We start from the raw sequence: 23,187 nt of genomic DNA on the forward strand, positions 1-23,187 counted from the left end.
CCAATGATTGAAACAAATAATCTGTAAAACATACTACATTGTAGCAATTTTTAAAGAAACAAGACATCAGATGACAAAATTGCAAGAAAAAAAGAAAATTGTAAAAAACTTGCAAAAAATGAATATCGCTGTGTAAAACGCATTCAATCTTACTATCTGGTGTACAACATCGCTTTCGACACAATTGATTTTCAGAGTTTTTGCGTGTTGAAAATTAACTGAGTATGCAGTACCCAGTAAGTTTAAAACAACAACGTCGGTATATTTATTGACACTCATCACGTGTCTTTCTTTCACGTTTTAGATATACACACAACATTGCATCCCCGAAATCAAACATTGCAAGGAAACGGAAAACTGTTGCGCAACAACGTAGAGATAGGGTCCGACATATTAATTAACATCGGCGATGAAATTGATCGATGGAGACTTTTGAATGAGATAACTACTGCTAAAAAAGACAGCACGTTGGCTAAAACTTTTATTGACAGGTGTGAAACGAGCGTGTGTCTTAATAGGTTTTCGAAAAAAAGAATATTCTGCGTTATTTTTAATGGGGAAAATCTGCCGATACTGCGAATAAAACGAAATGATGATACAAGTGTTCTTTAAACATGCAACATGATGTATTATCGGACACATTCTAGTGTTGACAAATCTATGATTGTTTTGAGGAAATACAGAATTTGCCGATTTTGGGACCATCTGGAGTCTAGCCCATTTAAATTGAAAGTTACATATTTTATTCAAAATCTTGATATTATAATATAATGTTGCCTTTCATTTATCTTCATAATTAACATTTCCAACTGCTGTAAATGTTTTATCAAAATGTTTCCGTTTAAAAACTCCTCACAATAATGACTTATAAATTTGAATGCAAATAGAGCCTGTACCAACACAACTACGAATATTTTATCTAATGCTTAAGAATAAACTAATAGATAGCGAAATCAAACGATTTGCTGAGACAAAGGGTATGCTAAATGAGTGATTCAGATTATGTTAATACTCAGATCGCTCTTTAAATAGTTCTAATGAGAGTGAAGCATTATTTCTTGAAAGGTGCGTGAAAACTGTTTTATGGTGACATTTGAAGCGAGAAATAATTATTTATCGTTCTAAATATTGCCACAAGACAAGGTTTCCACGATGCTACAGACGACAGTCTTCAAAAAGGGAGGTAAGTACAATGTGATGACCATTAAAAAGGAGTTCCATACGGGCATTTTATCTTCGCCCGTGGGCAAGATAAGAATTTCTAGCATGGTTAAATTATTGGATCTACTTATCTGGGGTGGGAGAATACACTCTCTACATTGTTAAAAATACAGCAATCAAACACTCAGTATGAACTGAGGCTATGACGATAGTGGTCCAATTAGGTCAAGTGCACCTCCTTTTTAGACTTGTTGGCAAAAGTGATTGACCATTTCGTTTTATTGATAGTAAGAAATAGAACGTGCATTTCTAAATAATCGAGCAAGAAATTTGGCTGAAGTGTAGCTGCTTGTGCTTAAAGGTATTCACAAGTTAAATATTATTTACGTGTCCCGTGTGACAGGGGAAATTACAACGTCAGAGCTTGCCAAAAATCTTCAGCAACTAGACATTGTAAATACTCATCACATCAACACTTTGTCCAACAAAAGAGATCACGATTTTGCTCTTGTTCCAACTATAAGCGATCGACCTCGGTCGCTGGCCACCTTTGCTTAATGTTTGCAATGTTATAAGCGGCTCAAGTTCACTTGTATTCAATGACTGAAGCGACCCGTATCTTTTGTTTTCCGTATGTACTTTTGAAATTCCATTAGGCTGGAGGGTGCATATATAGATCTCCCCCTGCGGTGATGAACATATCCCCATGTAACCCTTGCTGTTGTTATCGGCGCACCTGAAAAGGATCGAAGAGGTATTACAATTATCATGAAAAAGGTTGCTTATTTATATGTTGTTTATTTAGCGATTCATAGTTAAAAAAAGTAATTCCGAATCAAAACCTACACAGAAGCCAGTTTAAAATGACTTTGCTACGTGAAGAAGATACAGTGCTTATAAACTGTCTCGTAAATATTTGTTAAATTTGCGTTTGCGGTTATAGTTTTGTATGACATGTTTGTTTTACATATTTGTCGTTCAATTAAAGATATTTTAATGAGTAAGAAGCAGTCTATCCAAATTTCGGACTCAAACGTATTGCGTTTCATAGAGCACCAGTTCTAGACACGATGGGGTGTTATGCACGCAGGAGGATCTTATTGCTTGTGTTTGTTTGATCCTTAGCCTTTTGGAGCGCAGTGAACATGTCGATTCTAAACACAGACGCACAAGACGACAAAACGGTTTACCCGATGAGGTGAAATTTGTAAGTGTGCATGTGTTGAAAAATGTTGGGAAAAGGTTGAGCTTAAGGGCTCATAAACCGGTTTAAGACCCCAGTGATTTTTCACTGACCGTGCCAAAGCTGTTACCCAAACATTTACCAATGGAGATGTCTTGTAGCGTTTCGTCTGTTATTTGGAAAGTTTATCCGGCCTTAAACTTTAAAGCCTTTAAATATAATTGTATTTCACTTTTTGCTTAATTAATTTATTAATATCATAACATTTGGGTGATCGCCTTGTAAGGGTCGGCCTAAACCGAATTCACTGTGTTTATAAACTGTATCTCTATTTGTATGAAAGGCACTTGGTTGTGTGTTAATTATTCGGGTAAAATATCAAGAATTGCTTACTTTAAAATTACAGTGCCTGTCATATCCATGCAGACGATTCCAGTTTCGTAATCAGAAACATATATGTGTCCGAATTTATTGTGAACCGTCACGTACAGAGGGCATTTGAAAACGCCCGGTTCTGGTCGAAGTTTCTTCTTTAACACGCCTTCAGCATCTACATATGAAAAAAATAACAGAACAGTTTTAGTGGTAAACGTTCTATTCAACATTACACAACAGATATGCCAAATATGGTTTTTGTGACTGAAAATTATGATGACCGATGTTCCCTTTGCCTATCAGTCCATAAAGGACATAATGTTACTTTCAGACATTACCATTAATCTTAAATACGGCACCGATGAACGTTAATATCTTCGTATTCTATTAAACATATTAAGGTTGAGATCTCTAATAGTTTACTTCAAACAAGGTTGCCATATCTGTTGAAAAACTGTAAGGGTCATTTGATAAAGATGATATGATTACTTCTTTATCTTTATCATCTCGATTTTAAGACTAAATTGCTATGTCAGCGTCAGCCTGTGATATCTCATACATTTTATGTGATGTTGCCAAAAATGCATCTTGAATTTAATCCATAAGCACATCTGAATGCATCTATCAGTGATATCCTTTGTCTTACCAATGAGCTGGACCTCTTTGTCGGTACTCCAGCCACTGGTGACGTAGAATGCACCGTCAGCGTGACAGATGCCGTAACATTCCACGTCCAGCCTGAACGTCTTATTAACAGTTAGTTGTTTCCCGACCGTTATAACGTGTACTGTTCTAAATGAAATGGTAGAAGTAGAACCGGTGCCATTTACAGTGTAAACGTATAAAAATCGATCAAGCTTGCATTTATTTTAATCAGTAAAAGACTGTTTATGCTTGGCTTTTGACCTTCTTGAATGATTGGTAACAGTCAGCCGCCGGCTTTGATAGTTATAAACGTAAATTTAAAAGAATTAACAATAACTGTGGAAATATCGTTAGACCAATGTCGAATGCATAACCATGATCATCATCATAAGCGTCGACGGCATTACCATCACCATTGACATCAATAGCACAACCATCATCAAATAATTGTTATCTTTTTTCATGAACAAATTAATCAAAAACAGCAACTTTGAAAAAAATATACAGCTATTGACTTTTAGACAGTTAAGATATAATAATGAAAGTTATATTTTCTATTTACAAAAAATAAACATAATAACTAACCTATCATTAGGCAGCGTGCAAGCGACTTCCGTCGCAGACACGATAGTGACGTCACGTGGCGCGGTCTGCGTCTCAATATGCGCATATGGCTTAAGATCCGCCCCAAAAACCTTGACCTTCTTGTTAGTTGCATCCGCAACTACGACTTTGTCGTCTAGTAGGAAGGCTGCTCCAGTTATTGAGCAAGACTTCTTGTCCGTTGGGATTCTGTAGATAGAAAGTGTAAAAGGATGGCGTCAATTTCATATTTAATACTTAAAAAATAAATGATTTTTCCATTACAAGGTGTTCCACATTTTATCCATTTCAATATCTGGGTTAGCCAAAACAACATGCCGGCAGCTAGACACGGGGGCAAGGGAGAAGACTGTCTGTAGCCATTTGTATAAATTCTGTATAAGTTCTGCCTTTTATTCACACCAGACGGCGACAGCAAAAAAAGGAAGAAAATAAGAATAAGGTAAAAGACTGTGTGCAGCCAGTCGTAAAAAAGGATAATCTATGTTGACCTTATATTTTGCCCAGTTTTAACATTCAAATAATTTGATTGGTGAAATTTTATTGATGTATACATATAGGCCAATCAATAAACGCTTGACAAAACCAAAGAATAACCAGTTTTATACAATCTGCTGCCTTCTGCTCTGAAGCAAGAGGCAAGTTGATACTACCGTCTTGTAGGCATTGTCATACAATTTATTTGAAGACGTTAACAGGGTACATGTTTAAGGACGACTCAAGTCTGAGTATGGATTCAGAAAAACCCTTTTATATCTAAAAAACAACATTGAAACGCCATTCATTTTAAGAGAGTTAATAGCAAAAAATTTGAACTATTTAAGTAAAGTTCAACATCAAGAATGTAAGTTTAAAAGACATTAAAACTGTCTGATTTATAATTTTCGTGAGTATAGGTACAGGTCTACGGCAACGTTCAACAATTCATGCACATTTATTTATAAAAAACTAACACTACAAAGAGTATATTGAATAATTTAATCAAAATAAAGTATGACTTTCGGAATTTTATAGATTTTTTTTTATAAATGTAACCTATCCCAGTGTCACTGACTCGTACCAAGTTCAAACCAACTTAAAATAGAAGCTGTTTGTATATATGTATGTGGTGTATATACGTCTGTGGCTATAGGTCATTGAAATATCTGCCCTTGACTTGTGCCCATTAACAATTTGTTTTGGTGTGGGGGATAGTATCAGTAGATTTCATTGTATAATGAAATTATTGTATCTTCTGCATAGATTCCTTCTCGAGAGAAAATACGTGCAAATTAAGAATGTTCTAGTAAGCTTAATGCGTCAGTGATTCAATGCCGTAAACGGCTCGTTTGTAAAAGCTTTAACTGACCCCAAAGGATTTTCTATGTGAAAAACGAGAATGTTATCTTCGCTGACTAAGCATTGATTTACATTGTTCAAGAATGCAAACTCCGCTGTAACCGGTCATTACTCCCTGAAGTAGCGAGAAAATTACATAATTTCGCTCCATTCTTTCGTTATTTTGTTTATATTCTATTTTCCATTTCTGCTTTCGCAATGAAGCAATTTGCTACATTTTTCTCTTGTTATCGTTAACAAGATTTGCTAAAGCCCACAAAAGATGGACTTGCATGGCTAAACTATTACGTGGTTGCGTGTCCACACGTATTGTCACAGAATTGTCACATATTACCAGTGGTCTAGTTAATGCTAAGAGTATTATTGGTTGCCACGGAAGCCTGAACTTTTTGTGATGTTTCTGAGTGATTTAAATGTCATGACATTAAAAAATGCAAGTAGTTTTTTTAACCAGATATTGTTTTCGAAAACAAGATGTTTTTGTTTTCTTGTCATACCGATTGGGTGACGTAAAATGTTGAAGGATGAACTTGCGTGTCGTTTATTAAAATCATAAGAAAATAGCCTTTTTATCATTTAGTAAAATGAAATCTAAAATGAGTTTTGATGTTTGTTTTTGTGTTAATGGGAAACAGTATAGGCTTTAACGCAGCTGTCCCATATTCGCACTATATAAATATATATGGACATATACTACAGGACCGACAGAATGGACACAGAACGCATACTAAAACAACCACATCATGTTAGTAGTTTTACATTAAAATGATAAAAATGTCCAATGTTGCTTTACAATTATTTTTCAATCGTAAAATCCATATGCATGTGTTTTTTATACCAGTATTGAGGACTTCAACAGAATACTTTTTATTTTAGGCAGAAATAACACAACAAACTATAAAACACAATGCGAATATTTGTGTGCATTTTTCAAAACCTTACCTCACATTTAGTTCCCCCATTCCCATTGGTTGTTTGATGGCTGTCGTTTGAGGTTCCAGTGGTTTCCTTGGCGACTTTTGGCGATGTTTAGGGGCTGCGGACGTCGCGCTGACCTTATCGTCGTCATCTTGTTTTTCCCTCCAGTCCTTGTTCTTCCAGACACCTGGGGAGCCGCTTGCACCGGAAGTGTCGTCCTTGATCAGCCCAAGATCACTGACGCCTTTAAGGAATCTTTCTATCACCGCCTTGAGATAAAAAAGTTTTCAAACTATGTGGATATTCAGATTTTTGACGGTCTCCAATATTTAGAAAGAGAAATATCTTTGTTAAACACAATACTTTAGAAACATTTATAAAGTTCTGTAAAATGATTGTTATTTCGAAATTTTTGCCTCTATGACTTTCTATCATCAAAATTATATGTACCTTAAAAATGCAATTTTGAAATAACAATTTTACTTCGTAAAATGATTTCCTAAACAGTTTCCTAAGCTCAATGTGTTTTTGATGCCACTCTTTTCCTTGGAGGCCGTTGCCATTTTTGATTGATGAAAACGATGTAAACTTGAATTCAGTGTTCACAGAAATAGTATTGATTGTGTATAATGTTTCCAGCATTCGTGTGTTCCATAGTCTGTTCTGATTTATTTCTGGTTCATACCCTATTATAACAGTTTTTACCGGAATAACGTGGTAGGTGTTTAGTGTCCGGGAAGTGTGTTGATATTATGATAAGGCTTGCCTTTATTAAAACACTCAATTCAGGCATTCAATAGTATCTTCTGGAGCCTCCAATTTCCCACTAATATCGTATTGTAAACTTCCGCGGTATTGAATCTGTTATTGTTTAATATTATCCCCGGGATAAAATGAAGGATTTAATTTCTGTTTAGTTTGTCCATGACATTATAAGTCTTAAAAAACTTTCCAACACTTTAGCATTCAACAGTTTCTTTTGAAACCCCAAATTTCTCAACCATAACATATTACTTTCGCCTTTACCTCCGGAACGAAATGGAAGGCGTAATTCCTCGGTAGTTTGTCCATATCATTATAAACCTTGTCATATCTATGGGAAACCGCTTGTACCTGGAAAAGAAGTGCTTGAAATGAGTTTTACAGTTTTTGCTCGTTTCAAAACTTTTCTTCTTTTTTGAATTTTTAACTAAATTAGTCACAGAAATAACTGAAAAATAATCAAACATATCATGGATTCATGATTTAGCTTATACAAATTCGGTTTTGAGCTTGTTTCTGCACAGTTGTTATTATGCATTTTCAAGTTGGAATATTATGTCCATATTTCTGTTATTTAATTTGACAGGGTCGATTATTGCATGTTAAATATAATTGTTGATTCCCATATGAAGATCATGGTTTAACAACAGCTTATACAAACTCGTTTTTGAACACCTTTTTTTACAAAGCTTATCTTTTTATTCTCATATGACGAAGGAAAAATCAATAAGAATACCTTCTTTATTGTCATAAACAGGGGCTGATCATCTCCCTGTTTAACTGCAATATCTAGTTTGTTGAGAGACCCGTTCAAAACACTGATCGCCGCTTGACATGTTTTGAGACAACCCCTGATTTCTTCAGCTTTCATTTCAAAATGGCGGTCCTTCTTTTTCATCATGTTCTGCTCGAGTTTATCAAGGAAATTATTCAGGGTTCTTCGAAACGTCTTCACAGCGCTTGTGAATGTGTCGTTTTGGTGACCTGCGATAAACATATAAGGTCATGTGACATCATGATGAAATACATTTAGATCTTTTATCATTTAATTTATTGATGTTCATTGGGTTTATAAATTCAATTTTTATGCTCACACTGGTAATGAATGCCAATAAATAAGTCTATATGTATTGATAGATTGATATAAAAGTATGTTGTATCGATCTATTGATAATTTTAATTTATCTTTATATTAAATATTTTCCAGGTATATTATAACTATTTGCGAAAAAAGTGCTATTTGAAACGATGTCTTGTATGATTTAAAGCCATGCCAAACTTTGTAATGTATGATTTTAACCATTCTTTGATACTTTTGAACTAATATTTTGTCACATAACTTTTTTCATTTTAGCTCGATTGATGCGATAGCTATGATTTTTTTTCAATCATAACTCCTGGGTAGAATCGGTTTTAGGTTCCCTTTAGAGTAGCTTAGAGACCCTTGCCCTGGTAACAATCGATGCAACGATCTCTTGGGTGAGGGGCGGACACCTTAATCAATAAACCACTCATACTTAAGAATCTGCACCATGTACCTAGATGTTGCAGGCTAGCCTGTTTCTTTCGATGGAGTTCTTCAAACCTCGCCTGAAGTCTTTTGATCTCGCCCTCGACCACACGGAACTCCCGGCCATCTCTTGCACGGGACGCAGCTTCCGAAAGTTCCTGACATACATAGTATTAACTATTTTCATCGACGTAAAGATTCTGATGAATCAAAAATTTGTCTGTTAAAAGTAGCGCGTCGAAACCAAACAGTTTTCTGACTTTATTCTCGACATGGAAGCATCTCGAGAGGAAAGGATAAATATTTCTCTAAATGGTGAAATTTTAATCTGCAAAAGCAATTGTATTCAAACAATTACTTCATTTTCATTAACCTATATGTGTTTTGACCCGGTTGGCAGAACGTTTTCATGTCCTACATACAGTCAAGTGAATTATCTTTTAAATTGTATTAAGTTAAACCTTTTGACGGACTAAATCAACGAATTAAATTTAAGCTTTAAATCAAAATAACGTTTCGGTTACTTTTACATGCTATGTAGGTAGGTAAGGAATCAATTGATTTTGGAAGTTAAAATATTTTATCGTGCACGAAGTATGTTACTCATTTTAGTATACGCCTATCAATCCCTTTTAACATTTTCAACAGTTAACATATAGCACGCCATATTGAAAAATCCGATCACACTACTGTCGTTTTCCAAACACGTATCAGCATAGTAGCATGTGTTGAATGCTACCTTTTTCAGACTTATGCTAAAGAGACTGTACAACCAGATTGGCACCAACAAGTTTTTTTTCTGTAACGAATCTCAGGACAATTATTTACTAAAATGCTTTACTCTTTGATATCATAATTTTAAAAAAATCGTGTCGAAACCTGGTTCGAACCGGTGTCTCCAAAAGTGCAGTCCAGTGTTGTATCCACTGTGCTACGAAGGCTTAGCCTAAGCAGTTGGAATATTTAAGGTATATACCTAACATGGTCATATAACGTGATAAGATCGACTAGCCAATCACGCATAAGGAATGAATGTAATCTTTTTTAATGGATAAAATACGAAAAAAAATGCGAAAACAAAATTAATTGTAAACTATGTGGTACTTAAGTGTACAATGCATTGCAACTTAATGTCAGTTTTCGACAATTTTCTTTTTATTCGCTGTTTCATCATACGGAGTACAGCCTCTTTAACTTAAGTGTTTTTACAAAATGAACTAACTATTCAGTATCATACTTTTTCAGGTATGCTATCTGTTTCCTAAGGAAATGACGTCTAATGTATTTAAGAAAACGCACTAAATCATTAATGCGAACGATTTACGCCGTTATCTCCGACAAGATTGTTCCGAGGAAAGTCTTGTTAAATTCAAGTGCAATTTCGTTGGTTTAATTTTATAGCGGTGCGATAAAACATGAACATATTCGAGGGAGACATTTCACAAAAGGATTATTACGTTAGGACGCATTTCTGACGAACTGTATCACGTCTTGATCGGTGTATAAACATGCTACGTGGTCTCGACGGATACGGAATTCCGCACCGAACTCGACGTGGAACAGGACGCCCTGTCATAATATTCCTCATATAATGTTGTATACCTACATATTCTGGCAAAAGTATTACACTTAAGGTAACACAGTACATGTCAACTGTTTCAGCTTGTATAAATACTGGTGAACAATAGTTTATAATGCCAATAAAAAAAGTTTATATTTTCTACGAAAATGTGACTTTGGTCTCGACTTATAAAGAGGGTCGGTCGTAAATCCGTCACCACAATATCACTTTTATTTTGCCTTATACCTGTGCTAGATGTTTGGCAAAGCTGTAAAGTGACGAGGTTAAACTGAAGCGTCAGCAAATTAGTTTTTTCATGAAAATGCAAGGTGATATGCACAGAGCTCATGAAATGAAACCAGAACAAAGAAACCAGGAAACTATGGGCTTTTAAAGAGAATGATATTTTTTGGCATTAATTTTATTGACGTTGTTAGGAAAGACCGTCGTTATGCGCCATATCCTACTAGTGGATTTTGATTTTACTCCGGATTTTCAAAGTATTTTTGGATCTGAATGAACAAAGTTAAAACGATGTTTTAAGTTCGAAGTTGACGGGTTATTTTGCCATTAACATAAATGTCCTTGGACATAAATATGAAAACAACAACAATTAGACTGAACAATTAAAAGGTTCACGATTGTAAAGTTTTTTTTAATGAGCTTCGAATATAACTGTGACTGATGAATGTTACTTCACAATACTGGTATATTGGTATATACCATTGAAAATGACATGGCAGGGTACTTCTTATATATACTATTGCACCGACTCAGATACACGCCGAAAATACACTAACCGATATACACACATATTTATATGAAACACTACAGAAACAAGTTCAGTAGTCGGACGCCTAGACACAAACCAGCAAAAGCCAGTTACACGGAACAACAATGAAAACCAGAAACACGGAACAACAACACAGACTAGAAACACGGAACAACAACACAAATCAGAAACACGGAATAACAACACAGGCAAGAAACACGGAACAACAATGCCAACCAGAAACACGGATCAACAATGCCAACCAGAAACACGGAACAACAACACAGACTAGGAACACGGAACAACAATGCCAACCAGAAACACGGAACAACAATGCCAACCAGAAACACGGAACAACAATGCCAACCAGAAACACGGAACAACAATGCCAACCAGAAACACGGAACAACAATGCCAACCAGAAACACGGAACAACAACACAGACTAGAAACACGGAACAACAACACAAACCAGAAACACGAAACAACAAAGCAAACCAGAAACACGAAACAACAACAAAACCAGAAACACGAAACAACAATAAACACGAAACAACAACACAAACCAGAAACACGGAACAACAATGCCAACCAGAAACACGGAACAACAACACAAACCAGAAACACGAAACAACAACACAAACCAGAAACACGAAACAACAACAAAACCAGAAACACGAAACAACAATAAACACAAAACAACAACACAAACCAGAAACACGGAACAACAGTGCAAACCAGAAACACGGAACAACAACACAAACCAGAAACACGAAACAACAACACAAACCAGAAACACGAAACAACAACACAAACCAGAAACACGAAACAACAACACAAACCAGAAACACGAAACAACAACATCAAAACTCTACAAACAACTCTCAACATATGTGAATATAAAACTAGAGATGTTTATCATGGGTTCTTAGATACCGCCTTGGTACGGCCAGCAACATGTAATTTTTCAGAGGGATTAAGCTTGTTTGGGTTTATTCCAACAATCCCGAAAAAGAAGAAACGTAAAATGGTAAATCTGACCCAAGTATGCATAAACTTGGGGAAACTTAAGAATAAAAAAATATATACATAGGTGAACCCAAAAGTACTTCTGTAATAAGGAATCCCAATCCTTTATAAAGATGATGCAATACAATTCAGAGTACAACTTTAGTATTACCTTTAGTTTACACTCTCGGTGGTCTTTTCCAATGCAAACTCTACAACAAAGGGCGTCGTGTGTGTCGCAGAAGGAGACCACGGACTTCCCATGCTCCACACACTTTGCCTCTAACTGCTTGTTCGCCGTTGCTATGCCGTAAAAAACAAAACTATATTCAAACAATGCATTTGTTTTCACCATCATCATCATCATCATCATCATCATCGTTATCATCACGAGTACCACCAGCACCACCACCACCATCATCATCATCATCAGCATCATCATCATCATCATCATCATCATCATCATCATCATCATCATCATCATCACCACCACCACCACCATCATCATCATCATCATCATCATCATCATCATCATCACCACCACCACCACCACCATCATCATCATCATCATCATCATCATCATCATCATCATCATCATCATCGTCATCATCATCACTATCACCATTATCATCATCATCATCATCATCATCATCATCATCAGCAGCAGCATCAGCAGCAGCAGCAGCAGCGTCGTCGTCGTCATCATCATCATCATCGTCATCATCGTCATCATCATCACTATCACCATTATCATATCATCATCATCATCATCATCATCAGCAGCAGCAGCAGCAGCAGCAGCGTCGTCGTCGTCATCATCATCATCATCAAATCAGCTGCAGCAACAGCACCAGCATTTATCATCATTCTACGTTAATATAAAAACGTAAGCAAACCTACCGGCAGTATCAACATTGATACTTGCATCTTTTTCGCCTTCACCGCCTCTCTTGTTAAAGATATACGATAAATGATGGTTCTTGGTGTTGTTAACTCGAATGTGTGTGTTGACACAATAAGGACACAGATGTCCATTGCAGTCCTGGCAGTACTTAATGGCGACCGTCGTCTTTCCGTTAAAGCGACATGGGTCGCATAGCACGTGCACAGAGTCGTTTGACATGCTTATGGAATTTCGTAGTGCGTTAGATATCATGGTCATCTTTGTTTTGATTTCTGATTCCTATTTTGACAAAATGAGAGCTAGATTTTCGTTATGTTAGCCAAAAGAAGTATTGGTCGTTTCATTTCCAGGAGTTTTATAGTTTTTGTAATGCATTGTTGTTCCTGATGTTTCGGTTTCCAAATCTTTGCAATTGGTGTTGTTGCTGTTCCTAAGATGTTGTTTTCCTTTTTTACGTCCTTCGGGAAACGACCAGGACAAAGATTATTTATTCAATTTGTCTCTAGCAAAATCAACTCCTTACTGGTGTTATTCCTTGGGTTCATACTAAACTATATCCAAATGCCGCGTTTATGCGTTAAAACATTTTCAGGAAGCTATTTTTTAAAATTATATTCCTTTTGAGCATATCCGTTCAAAATGCTTACGCACTAAGATTATAAACTTTAGCACAAAAAACAGCCATGTTTGCCACTTTGTTAATTTATTTGACTAATTGTAACCTTAGGTTTAAATCTTGGGAATATTTCAGATCATTAAAGCACTCACTTTATATTTAGTTTAACTCGCTAATAGCCTCTTTATTCATAAGCATTTAACTCTTTAGATTAATCCAAAAACAACTAATCCCTCTAAATCGTCTCAGTTATGAATACTGAAAAATAAATTTGCTCTAATGCAAAATGCGTTAGAACACACTGCTTCAATTTTCTTTTTCAACAAAACAATATATTTTTTAAAGAGATCCATAAACAAAACAGTTCTCTGACGACTAAATCGGTCTTTAATGATAAAGAGCAGAGTTTAAACTACTATCGCAGTTTCTTTTGAATTTTTCATACAATGGCTTTCAACACTTGTCAGCTAAGGTACAGAACAAAGCGGGTCATTTACACGTGAAACAAAAGAACTCAAACACCGGTAAATGGCCTTTGTATGGGGGAAAAGAAGAAAAAGATTCGTATCTTAATTGAAAAAGCCTCATTAAGTAGTTTAACAAGTACGTATGTATTAAAAAGTAACATACGATTCAATATACAGTACATGTATATCCTTGAACCTGAACCAAAATATATAGAAAGGAATTTATAGAGCGTTGACCGAAATTCTAATTTATGTTACAACTGCACTCTCACAGATCGAACGTTTTGACAACTTTTTCATTTTTTGTCTTGGAACGAGCCAATTTTTGCGAAAATCAATTGAAACCAGTTATATAAGACTGCTGTCAAAAATTGATCGGAGATTTTTATATTTAAGTTCAAAAATTGATGTTCTATGCATTTTTCTTAAACCGTTACTTACCATAAAAAAATAGATTTCGAAAGGAAATAAGAAAATCTACGATCTGATTATTTGTCAGCAGTCTTATATCATTGGTTTGCAGATGTTTACGCAAAAAATTGGTCTTTCCAAGAAAAAAATACAAAAGTAAAAGCCGCGAATCTGTGAGAGTGCAGCTTTTAAAGTGAATAAATGAAACAATCAACTAATTGAACTATCAATAACTTCTTTAATCAATTAATAAAACCATACGATCTAGACTCAAATGAAATCAAATGCGAGTAATTTATGTGCTAATGCTGACTGTCTGTTGGAGGTACTCTTAGCATCAGGGGCAGTCTTTTCCAATACCACATAATCACACAAATGACAGAGATAACGAGAAAAATGCGTAATACAACAAAATCTACATTGCAATCCCTGATTTAACGTCATTTACCAGCTTGCAAACGGCTTATGATGCAAACACAACTCTATTTCCAGACGAACATCAGACTGTGCCTGACACATTCCCGTTGGTTGGTAGACCACGGGATTGACTATTTAGTGGACATAAATGTTCTAAATGATCCTAGTCGTTCCTGGGTAATTTCCGGTTAAGTGATGATTCGAATACAATGTAGAATTAGCTTATTAAATGTCATTTTGACCAGGAACGAGAGGTGGAGCCAGGGTTTGATGCTAGAAGGGAGGCCACATGGGAAGTACGCATCTCCCATTGAACGACGGCTCTAAACGTTGTATGACTCTTTGTCAGGGATATTTAAGTGGCATTTTAGTGAATTATCTGCAGATTTCTACCATAATGACTTTAATAAGATCACTTAGGCATAAAAAATACATTTGGTTCGGGTAACCCGACCCTACCTACGACATAGGCACCGACACTACCGTTTTTATAGCCAGCTGGTAAAAAAAAAAATTCTATTTTATTTTTATTTTTTAAAGTGTGTTTTAATATGTAGGTTAAAACATTGGACGCTTTATACAGAAAAAATGCTTTAAAACATCTCTCCGCCTGAAAATACTAGGATTCGTAAGGCGCTGTGGATATCATAATAAATTATTATGTTCATAATCAGTTTATGCTTACACGTGTGTGCTGAATATTTAACATTTATCATGAAAAAGTAACATAAGATTTACCTGAAGAAGAACCATAACGACCCATGTGTCGTTAGCTTCATGAAGCAAGTCACAATCCTTCGCCTGTTCTGTAGCATGTTAGACAGCGGGACTAGGGCTGACAGAAGTTTTTCAATCGCCACCAGAGTCACAATGAATTCAAAATTCGTAACTGATAATTTGTATACCGGAGAATACCTCAGCCATGAATGGGTCCTGAACCAGACACCTAATGGGCCTCCCTTAGTTTTCCTGCGCTGAACCTGTAAATAAGATATAATACATTTGTACTTACATTATTTGTTTCGAAATTTAAAAAAAAAAACTCAAAATAACCGTTTATCGTACCATTTTGACAGTATTAAAAGCTTTTGCTTTACCATGTTATGAAGACGTTTCAAAAGTATTTGCTACTCTGCGGTTCATAATCAAACAATGTAGCCTGCTATTTTCAAAATCGTACGGTATACCATACTGAATGTTTTCTTAGTATACAAATCTGACGTATATTTTATTTCATGAAATATTTGTACATCTGGGTACAGAGCCGAGCAATTATCTAAAACATACTGGTATACCTTGAGGGAAAGAACAACAATATGCCTCACCCCATGAAGTGGACAATAGTTCAAACTTCTGTGCATCAGTCAAAGGCTGAATACTGCTCGCAAAAACATCCGGATGCGGCGGATAAACACATAAAGATGTCATTTTGAAATGGCTGATTACTCGAAATAACCCCGGTGTACTTACATAGATGACGTCACAAGCGCGACATCATTGAAGGTATAGTTAAAATTAAAAAAGCGGAAAGATATTGTTATCACTCTTCCAAAAACTGACTTCGAAGTCATAAATTCGAAAACGGAGTTCTGACAAACTACAGAGTCAGAATGATATGTGCCTATACCCCATAAGCTTCTGGTTTTTACGACTGTTTTCGAAGTTTAAGCCTTTTTCATTTTTTTTATAACGGAATCGAATTGTACGCACGGGCGTACTGGAGTACGCCTAGTTACGCCCCTGGTATTCAGCTCTTAAATACACGGTTACAATCTTGATATGAGTAATAAATATTTCCCATAAATGTATTATTTAGTAAGTAGTAAAAGGTTTATCACTAAAAATGCATCTGTGTTATACATGTGTTAGTATTGATTTTAGATGAGTGTCATTTTAACGTACGGAGAGTATTTACGAAAACAAGCACGGATGACCTTTAAAGCCACTGTGCACCAGATGATCAATTTGCAAGAATTTTTTTGTCGAAAACTGTCATAAACTTGGTATTAATGTGTACAATGCATAGGAACTTACTAACTGAAGTATCACATAGTTTACAATTTATTTAAGTTTAGCAGTTATTTCGTATTTTTCCATTAAAAAATATTACTGGGTATGTCTATCTAGTAGAATTCATTTCTTATGCGTGATTGGCTAGTCGGTGTTATCACGTGATATTACTGAGTTACGTGTATAGCTTAATTATGCCACCCTATTAGAGTAAGCCGTTGGAGCTCAGTAGATACGACGCTGGATTGCAATTTTGGTGACACGGGTTCGAACCCGGTCTCCGACACAATGGTTTTTTTACATTTTGGTACTTTATTTTACAATTATGATATCAAAGCGTAACATATTCTATAAAATAATTGTCCTGAGATTCGTTACAGAATAAAACTTTTTTGTGCCAGTCTGGTGTACAGTCCCTTTAAATCTTGGTACATTCAAGTAAACAAAACTGTGACCTAGCTTTAGACATAAATCAAAATTATGTTGACACTGGCACTATATATACTTAGACATGTAGTACCAATGTCGTATCGCAGGATTTATGGCATAATTAATGAAAACAACTAAATGATTATGTCACTAGCAGACATCAAATGACGCCGTTAATTCATATATTGTTGTTAGATGAAAAAGGAAATTCCAGCTTCGCCTGACAATATCCATCGGCCCTTTTGTAAAGCCCTTATCTCTGCAATAATGTTGAAATGTAATGCATATCACTTCCGGTTGACTTGTTAGTTGTATGTTGTCGCTAATAGACCGTTTCATACCGATGATTAAATTGTTAGTTATTTCCGTCGCGAGATCGTTCCAGTATATGGAATAATTCGTCTAGCTAATGACAAGTTGACCAGGGACAAGTCTGGCTCCATAGTTACTTAAGAGTGCCCTTCGTCTAGAGCGAACAGATATCGGCACAACATATGGCAGGCCCGGGCTATTTTTGTTATACGTTAACGTATGTATACTCAGCAAATCGACATAAAAACACAACTCACATTTACAGCCATTGAAATTACAGGTAGACACTCGGCGTAAGTTCTAGGCGTAATCATTAGAAAATTCAAGTTTTCCTGTCATCTAACGTTCATAAAAAGATCGCTTCATAAATTTAGGCCCCTTCCAAATGGTTCCGCTAGATAGGATACCATACGTCACCCTATGTCTTGCAAAGTGATTTATCTCGACAAGCAAGTAAAACCTATGACACCAACATAAATGACGTCATAAATGCTGCGTCAGAAGCAGTATTTTGCTTCAAATGGATACTTTTAACAAATATAACTTTACTTTGAAACAAAACGCAGTCTACGCCGCTTACCGAGACCCGCCTTTGTTTTTTCTAGAATTTGATTGAGAGTTTAGTTTCTTCAAACATTTTCGACAAACCTTTTCACAAAACCGCCACCGAATGGAGCATTGTCAAAACATTATTTTGGAAACAGGTTTGTCGAAGTGTTTGAGGAAACTAATCACCTTATCAAACGCCGGTAATAAAACGAAGGCGGGGCTCTTTAAGTGGCATAGACTGCCCTTTGTTTCTTTTAAAATGGTGAAGAAAAAGAAGAGTTTTCTTTTAGATCTTCATTTGAAGCAGAATGTTGCCTTCTGACGTAGCATTTATGACGTAATTTACTACGTGACTAAAACACTGACTAAGTAGGAACGATAGTTGAACTTCAGCTACACGTCTCAATACGCTTGACTTGATATTTCCAAGTTTAAAACAATCCAAATGATGGAAAAATATACGACGTCACGTGATTTTGATGTGCATCATGGGATTTACGTGATAAAAGTGATAAATTTGCTCAATCAAACGCGATGAATGATACCCGCTTATGTTTTCAAGTATTTTTTAAAACTGATAGGAATGACTCTAGGGTCCGTTTCCTGGGTAACAAACACTATCCGTGTCAAGACTCGTAATGTAATGTTTCCCGCAAAAATGGATAGAGTTCTACTGGTAAAGGAGTTATAACAGAACAGAACAGAACAGAACAGAACAGAACAGAACAGAACAGAACAGAATTTTATTCGACGTATACCAACAAGTCATAGAATATAAATACATTTATATAACGTGAATTCAACATATCACATAATACAGATTCGATACAGGCAATGTCTACATGTAGATATGAATAATTGTCCATACGTGAACACATAGGATAGTTTAAATACGTAACCAAATGAATACATGTCTACCGAAAATAATAATAATAATAACTTTTTTTGTAGTTTACTGTGCCGTTTTGTATGTTATGGTGGCATATTACTGCCGTAAGAAAACCTGTTAACGTTCGTGAATTGTTTTGTTTTAACCACTTAATTTTCGCGATAATTATTTAGCTATCTAGTTTTCGCGAAACCATGTAAAATTAAAAACAGGCTAGAAAGTGCCCAGAACTGCAACCGGTTACCCTTTTTTAGCTGTACAACATTTACAGGTGAACTTGTTATAGTTTGCGAATTCCACTTTTGTAGTCGCCTTTACTACCGTAAGCTAACCTGCCAACGCTACGCAACCGCGTCAACGCGTTCATGGAAAAGTTGACAAAGTATATGACATGTTAACGTGTTCCAAACCTTTTAACGTTTTAAAATTTTTATGATAGGAAAACAGTTTTAATCAATAATAATTAATAAAGGTGTTTTATTATTAATATTATTCATTAATCTTGATTTTTATATAGTTTCGATGTACGTAACGGTATCTTTCCGTAACAAGTTTTTGTGATAAGGTCGTAGAATCTAGCTTACCAGTATTATAGTAAAACAAGACTCGTATGTGAACTGATGCGAGTTGCTGCCATTAAAGGCAACTTTCAACCAGTTTACAAACATAAACCATCAAACTGGCTTTATGAACAGAATGGCATACCTGGTAATGATAAATACTTATCAGTAAGTGTTCTAAGTTAATAAGCGTAGCTCTTACACTCACGATTTCGCTAAAGTTAGTCCCGAAAATCACGACAGGAGGAACAACGTCCATCGACGAGTTATGGCAATGCCGTTAAGGCTTATCGAACGGTAACGTTACGTTTCTACGGGCGCTAAATGACGTTTGTATACGATGGTGCCACGTACGACAATGTCCGTATCATTGCTAACGCACGGATAGACATTCTTGGTTACTTAATTGTTTGCTTATGATGTATCTTGCTGCAATCTTCCGTTGGCCTCGAACAATCGTTTCGATCGCCTAAAAAGGTAGCCTAAGATAACAGGACCGTAAAACGTAACATGAAGCGTAAACAATAAATAAAAAAAATCAGACATTTTCTTCTGACAGATGATTGTTTTTCTGTTTCATATATGAATAAAAGGGATGTAAAATGTTAGCTAATAGTAGTTTGTAGCTCTACTGGAAAAATGCCAGACGACATTAAACGCCGGCGCGGTGACCGTAGTCCATGATTGCGTATGTAACCAGTTGCTTGCGTCTTTATCAAACTTTATCAGTAGTTAGACATCCATGACAGCTCGGTTCCTTTTATAAACAAGCCAAATCTGAGTACACACGAATGATAAAAAAATTGCTCTTTTAGCCATGTGAAAATTGCCGTCTAAGAGAGACAACCTGTACAGTAGTGCAGTTCTGTATTTCTTCTTCTCTCCCTTGCCTTGTTAAAGGCGGGTAATATACAGGTTGTTCGACTTTTGATGAGTACTGATTTGGTACCCGATGTTTACTTAAATTATAATAAACAGCAGTTAGATGTTGACTTAATCACAGTTCCTTTCGAAAGCCATCCATGCTCGGGATAGAAAGTGTAAACGGAATATTGAGCCCAGGTAGTGTGTGTGTGTGTGTGTGTTGGGGGGTGGGAGCCGGGGCGATGAAATTGGTATATTGTAGGGGAGGGTTTTTTAAATACATGCAGAAACAATTATAATTGAATAGCTTAACAATGGTTTACAATGTTTTACAGGGTGAGCGAATAATTGGTACGGATAAAAAGTGGTCCAAAACGAGTATCTTGTTTGCACGCAAAATTTTGTACATTGCTCTTAGTAGTTCGCCCTCATGCTTCAAATGCAGCTGTATTTGGTGAGCTGAGTAGATTCCCACTATATTTTTATGTGTAAACAATGAGCCTTGGACTACTGGGCTAAGATCATGAATAGCCCAGACTCACTTACATGTCTAATTAACATTTATACTGAACAAAGCAATTTGTATAATGATACTAATGATACTGAAAGAATTATCAATAATAATAATTCTTATGTTAACATATGGTGTTCATCAATTTTTTTTATATGAATTACTGATTGTAACTGTGTATTTAATAGCTGAGAACGCAAATATAATAAATGATTGGTGAGTGCTAAAATATTTACTGTGATCTTCTATCGTTTCGGATGATAGAAATACCGTGTTTGCTGAACGTTTCTTTCAAAATAAACTCGGTTATTCTTTCAAGAACCATTATTTTGGACCTTTATTCATAGTTCTTGAAATATTAAAACAATTGTATTAATTGTTAAAAATCTATTTGGGAGTAAGAGTGCATTTTAAAATACAAATTAACATACGGAAAATATTTAGACTGCATCTGGGGCAAATAACACATGATACACCGAGATTGCTTTTAAAATATTAAACTAATGCATCAGTCAATTGTAATCACGACCCCCCCCCCCCCCTGCAGGCCCGGGGGTATACCGGGGATAGCGGGGGAAATGGGCCGTCTTTTAATCTAGCAGGTGGCCAGCAGTCTCGGGTGAATGATTTTGCAGCGAAAATAACGATAAATTGGCGTAACCTCGGTGTGCGGCGGCATTTGTCGGGGATTTTGCAATCAGTTTTTCCTCACAGAACGGGGATTTTACCCGAGTTTGGCTGGACCGAATTTCAAAGTCCCCGCTATTCCCCGGACCTGGGGGGGGGGCGTGGTTACAATTGACTGGTGCATAAGACATAAATTGTCACGAGTTATAGTATCTTCACATAATTTAGAAATTGAGAGAGGTAGATTCAACAATGTTATATGGGCAGAACGTAAATGTAAGTTATGTGCACAGAATTCTGTTGAGTCGGAATTCCACTTTCATAACTTTCATAACCATATTGTTCCACTTATAATGATTTACGTAGAAAACATGAATTATAATCAAACTGGCCTAGCTTAGTTAGATTTATGAAATTATATATGAAGTTTCAAGAGGAAAAAGTCGAAGTCTTGCCTGGTTCATAATTTTATTTAATAATAATAATTATAATGCTAATAATACTAATAATAATAATGCTAATAATAATAATAATAATAATAATAATAATAATAATAATAATAATAATAATATGTTTTTAATATTATTATTTATTAATACAAAACTCGTAAATTAATTATACTATTTATTTCAATTATAGACTTTTTTTAATTAACTCTATTTATTAAACTATATCTTGGCCATATAAATATTCATTTTATGTGTGAATGGCCAAAGGCAAAATGCTGATTGGCAATTTAAAACTGGTAACCTGTTTTAAACAAAATAAATCCATACTGTAAGAACGCCCCACCAGGACAGCACACGCTATGATAACATAGTTCATCTAATCTAACCACTCTTAATCTAAAATATCAAAACAAAATAGACGGTGAAAGGATTATATTATATTCGAACAATGATATATAGCCCCTGGACATGTGTACAATTATGGGTTTGAGTGAACGGAGTCATATGTGGTCAACCTTGTACATACATGTGTTAGCTATCCTTTGTTCAGTTGAAGCGGGAAAACAAACAAAGAAGGACGTTTCATAATGGCTGCCATGAAGACTAACTATTCTGTTTCCAGGTAATTCTTATAGGTGTTGCTGAGATTTAATATTGTGTTGGATTATGCTGAACTGTTTCCATTGAGTTTCAGCTTTTCTTAAAATCGCTGGTTGTTAAACAAATCAAGACATTGGATCATTCTAATAAGTACCTGCTAAACAGCTAAATGGCGAAACATTTACAAGGATGTCTGCTTTATCTACATATTTCTATCGAACGATTTTTATGTATGTGTGCTCTGTACGGAAGTCTTTTAAATTTGTTCAATATAGTTTCAATAGTCGCTATTATTTTTGAACTACAACAAAATGGAAAAAATTGAATTAATTAAGTAATATTATGCTCATTATTAAATCAATATTTGTTAGAGAAAAAAAAACAATCTTCGTATTTATGATTAAAAAATAAAATAGAAATACACGAATTGCAAACATGCATTTTCTGTTGGTTTAAGAAATATAACAAATAAAAAATGTTTCATTAGGATGTCACTTTTGAGAAGACTTTTATTTAAATAAGTGAAAGCGTCAGTTAAAATTATTAACTGTTTCAGCGGCCACGGTACCGGAACTGTCCAATCATCCAACCGGAAGTGATGCCCCGTGCAATGGAATTGGCTAGGTGACCAGTTGGCTATTGGCAACAACTCACTGATGAAGACTGGACTGTACCAGGTGAGCTGTGTATCAAAGATAAGGTTGGATGATCGTTTAAGATATTTGAACATATATAAC

The 23,187-nt window shown here is 35.5% G+C and overlaps 1 protein-coding gene across 1 annotated transcript; it reads right to left on the reverse strand.

Annotated features, from left to right (window-relative positions):
• Positions 1 to 13,688, reverse strand: LOC128241500 (uncharacterized). Its single transcript, XM_052958455.1, has 10 exons — positions 12,736 to 13,688; positions 12,008 to 12,138; positions 8,524 to 8,653; positions 7,722 to 7,969; positions 7,250 to 7,336; positions 6,248 to 6,492; positions 3,950 to 4,156; positions 3,366 to 3,511; positions 2,738 to 2,894; positions 1 to 1,897 (listed from the first exon to the last, which is right to left on the reverse strand). Exons 1-10 carry the CDS (start codon positions 12,995 to 12,997, stop codon positions 1,606 to 1,608), a joined length of 1,905 nt encoding a protein of 634 aa, XP_052814415.1. The 5' UTR covers positions 12,998 to 13,688; the 3' UTR covers positions 1 to 1,605.
• Positions 13,689 to 23,187: the final 9,499 nt, after the last annotated feature.

Source organism: Mya arenaria, chromosome 7 (assembly GCF_026914265.1).
Source record: "Mya arenaria isolate MELC-2E11 chromosome 7, ASM2691426v1".
Classification (NCBI taxonomy): Eukaryota; Metazoa; Mollusca; class Bivalvia; order Myida; family Myidae; genus Mya; species Mya arenaria.

What these genes read in the sequence shown, in the direction of transcription:
- LOC128241500 (XM_052958455.1), bottom strand. Translation starts at nt 12,997, where the DNA reads ATGACCATGATATCTAACGCACTACGAAATTCCATAAGCATGTCAAAC. An exon ending in ACCGAGAGTGTAAACTAAAG is followed by an intron (nt 8,654 to 12,007) that starts GTAATACTAAAG and finishes TATGTATGTCAG; the next exon opens with GAACTTTCGGAAGCTGCGTC. An exon ending in GGCTAGCCTGCAACATCTAG is followed by an intron (nt 7,970 to 8,523) that starts GTACATGGTGCA and finishes TGTTTATCGCAG; the next exon opens with GTCACCAAAACGACACATTC.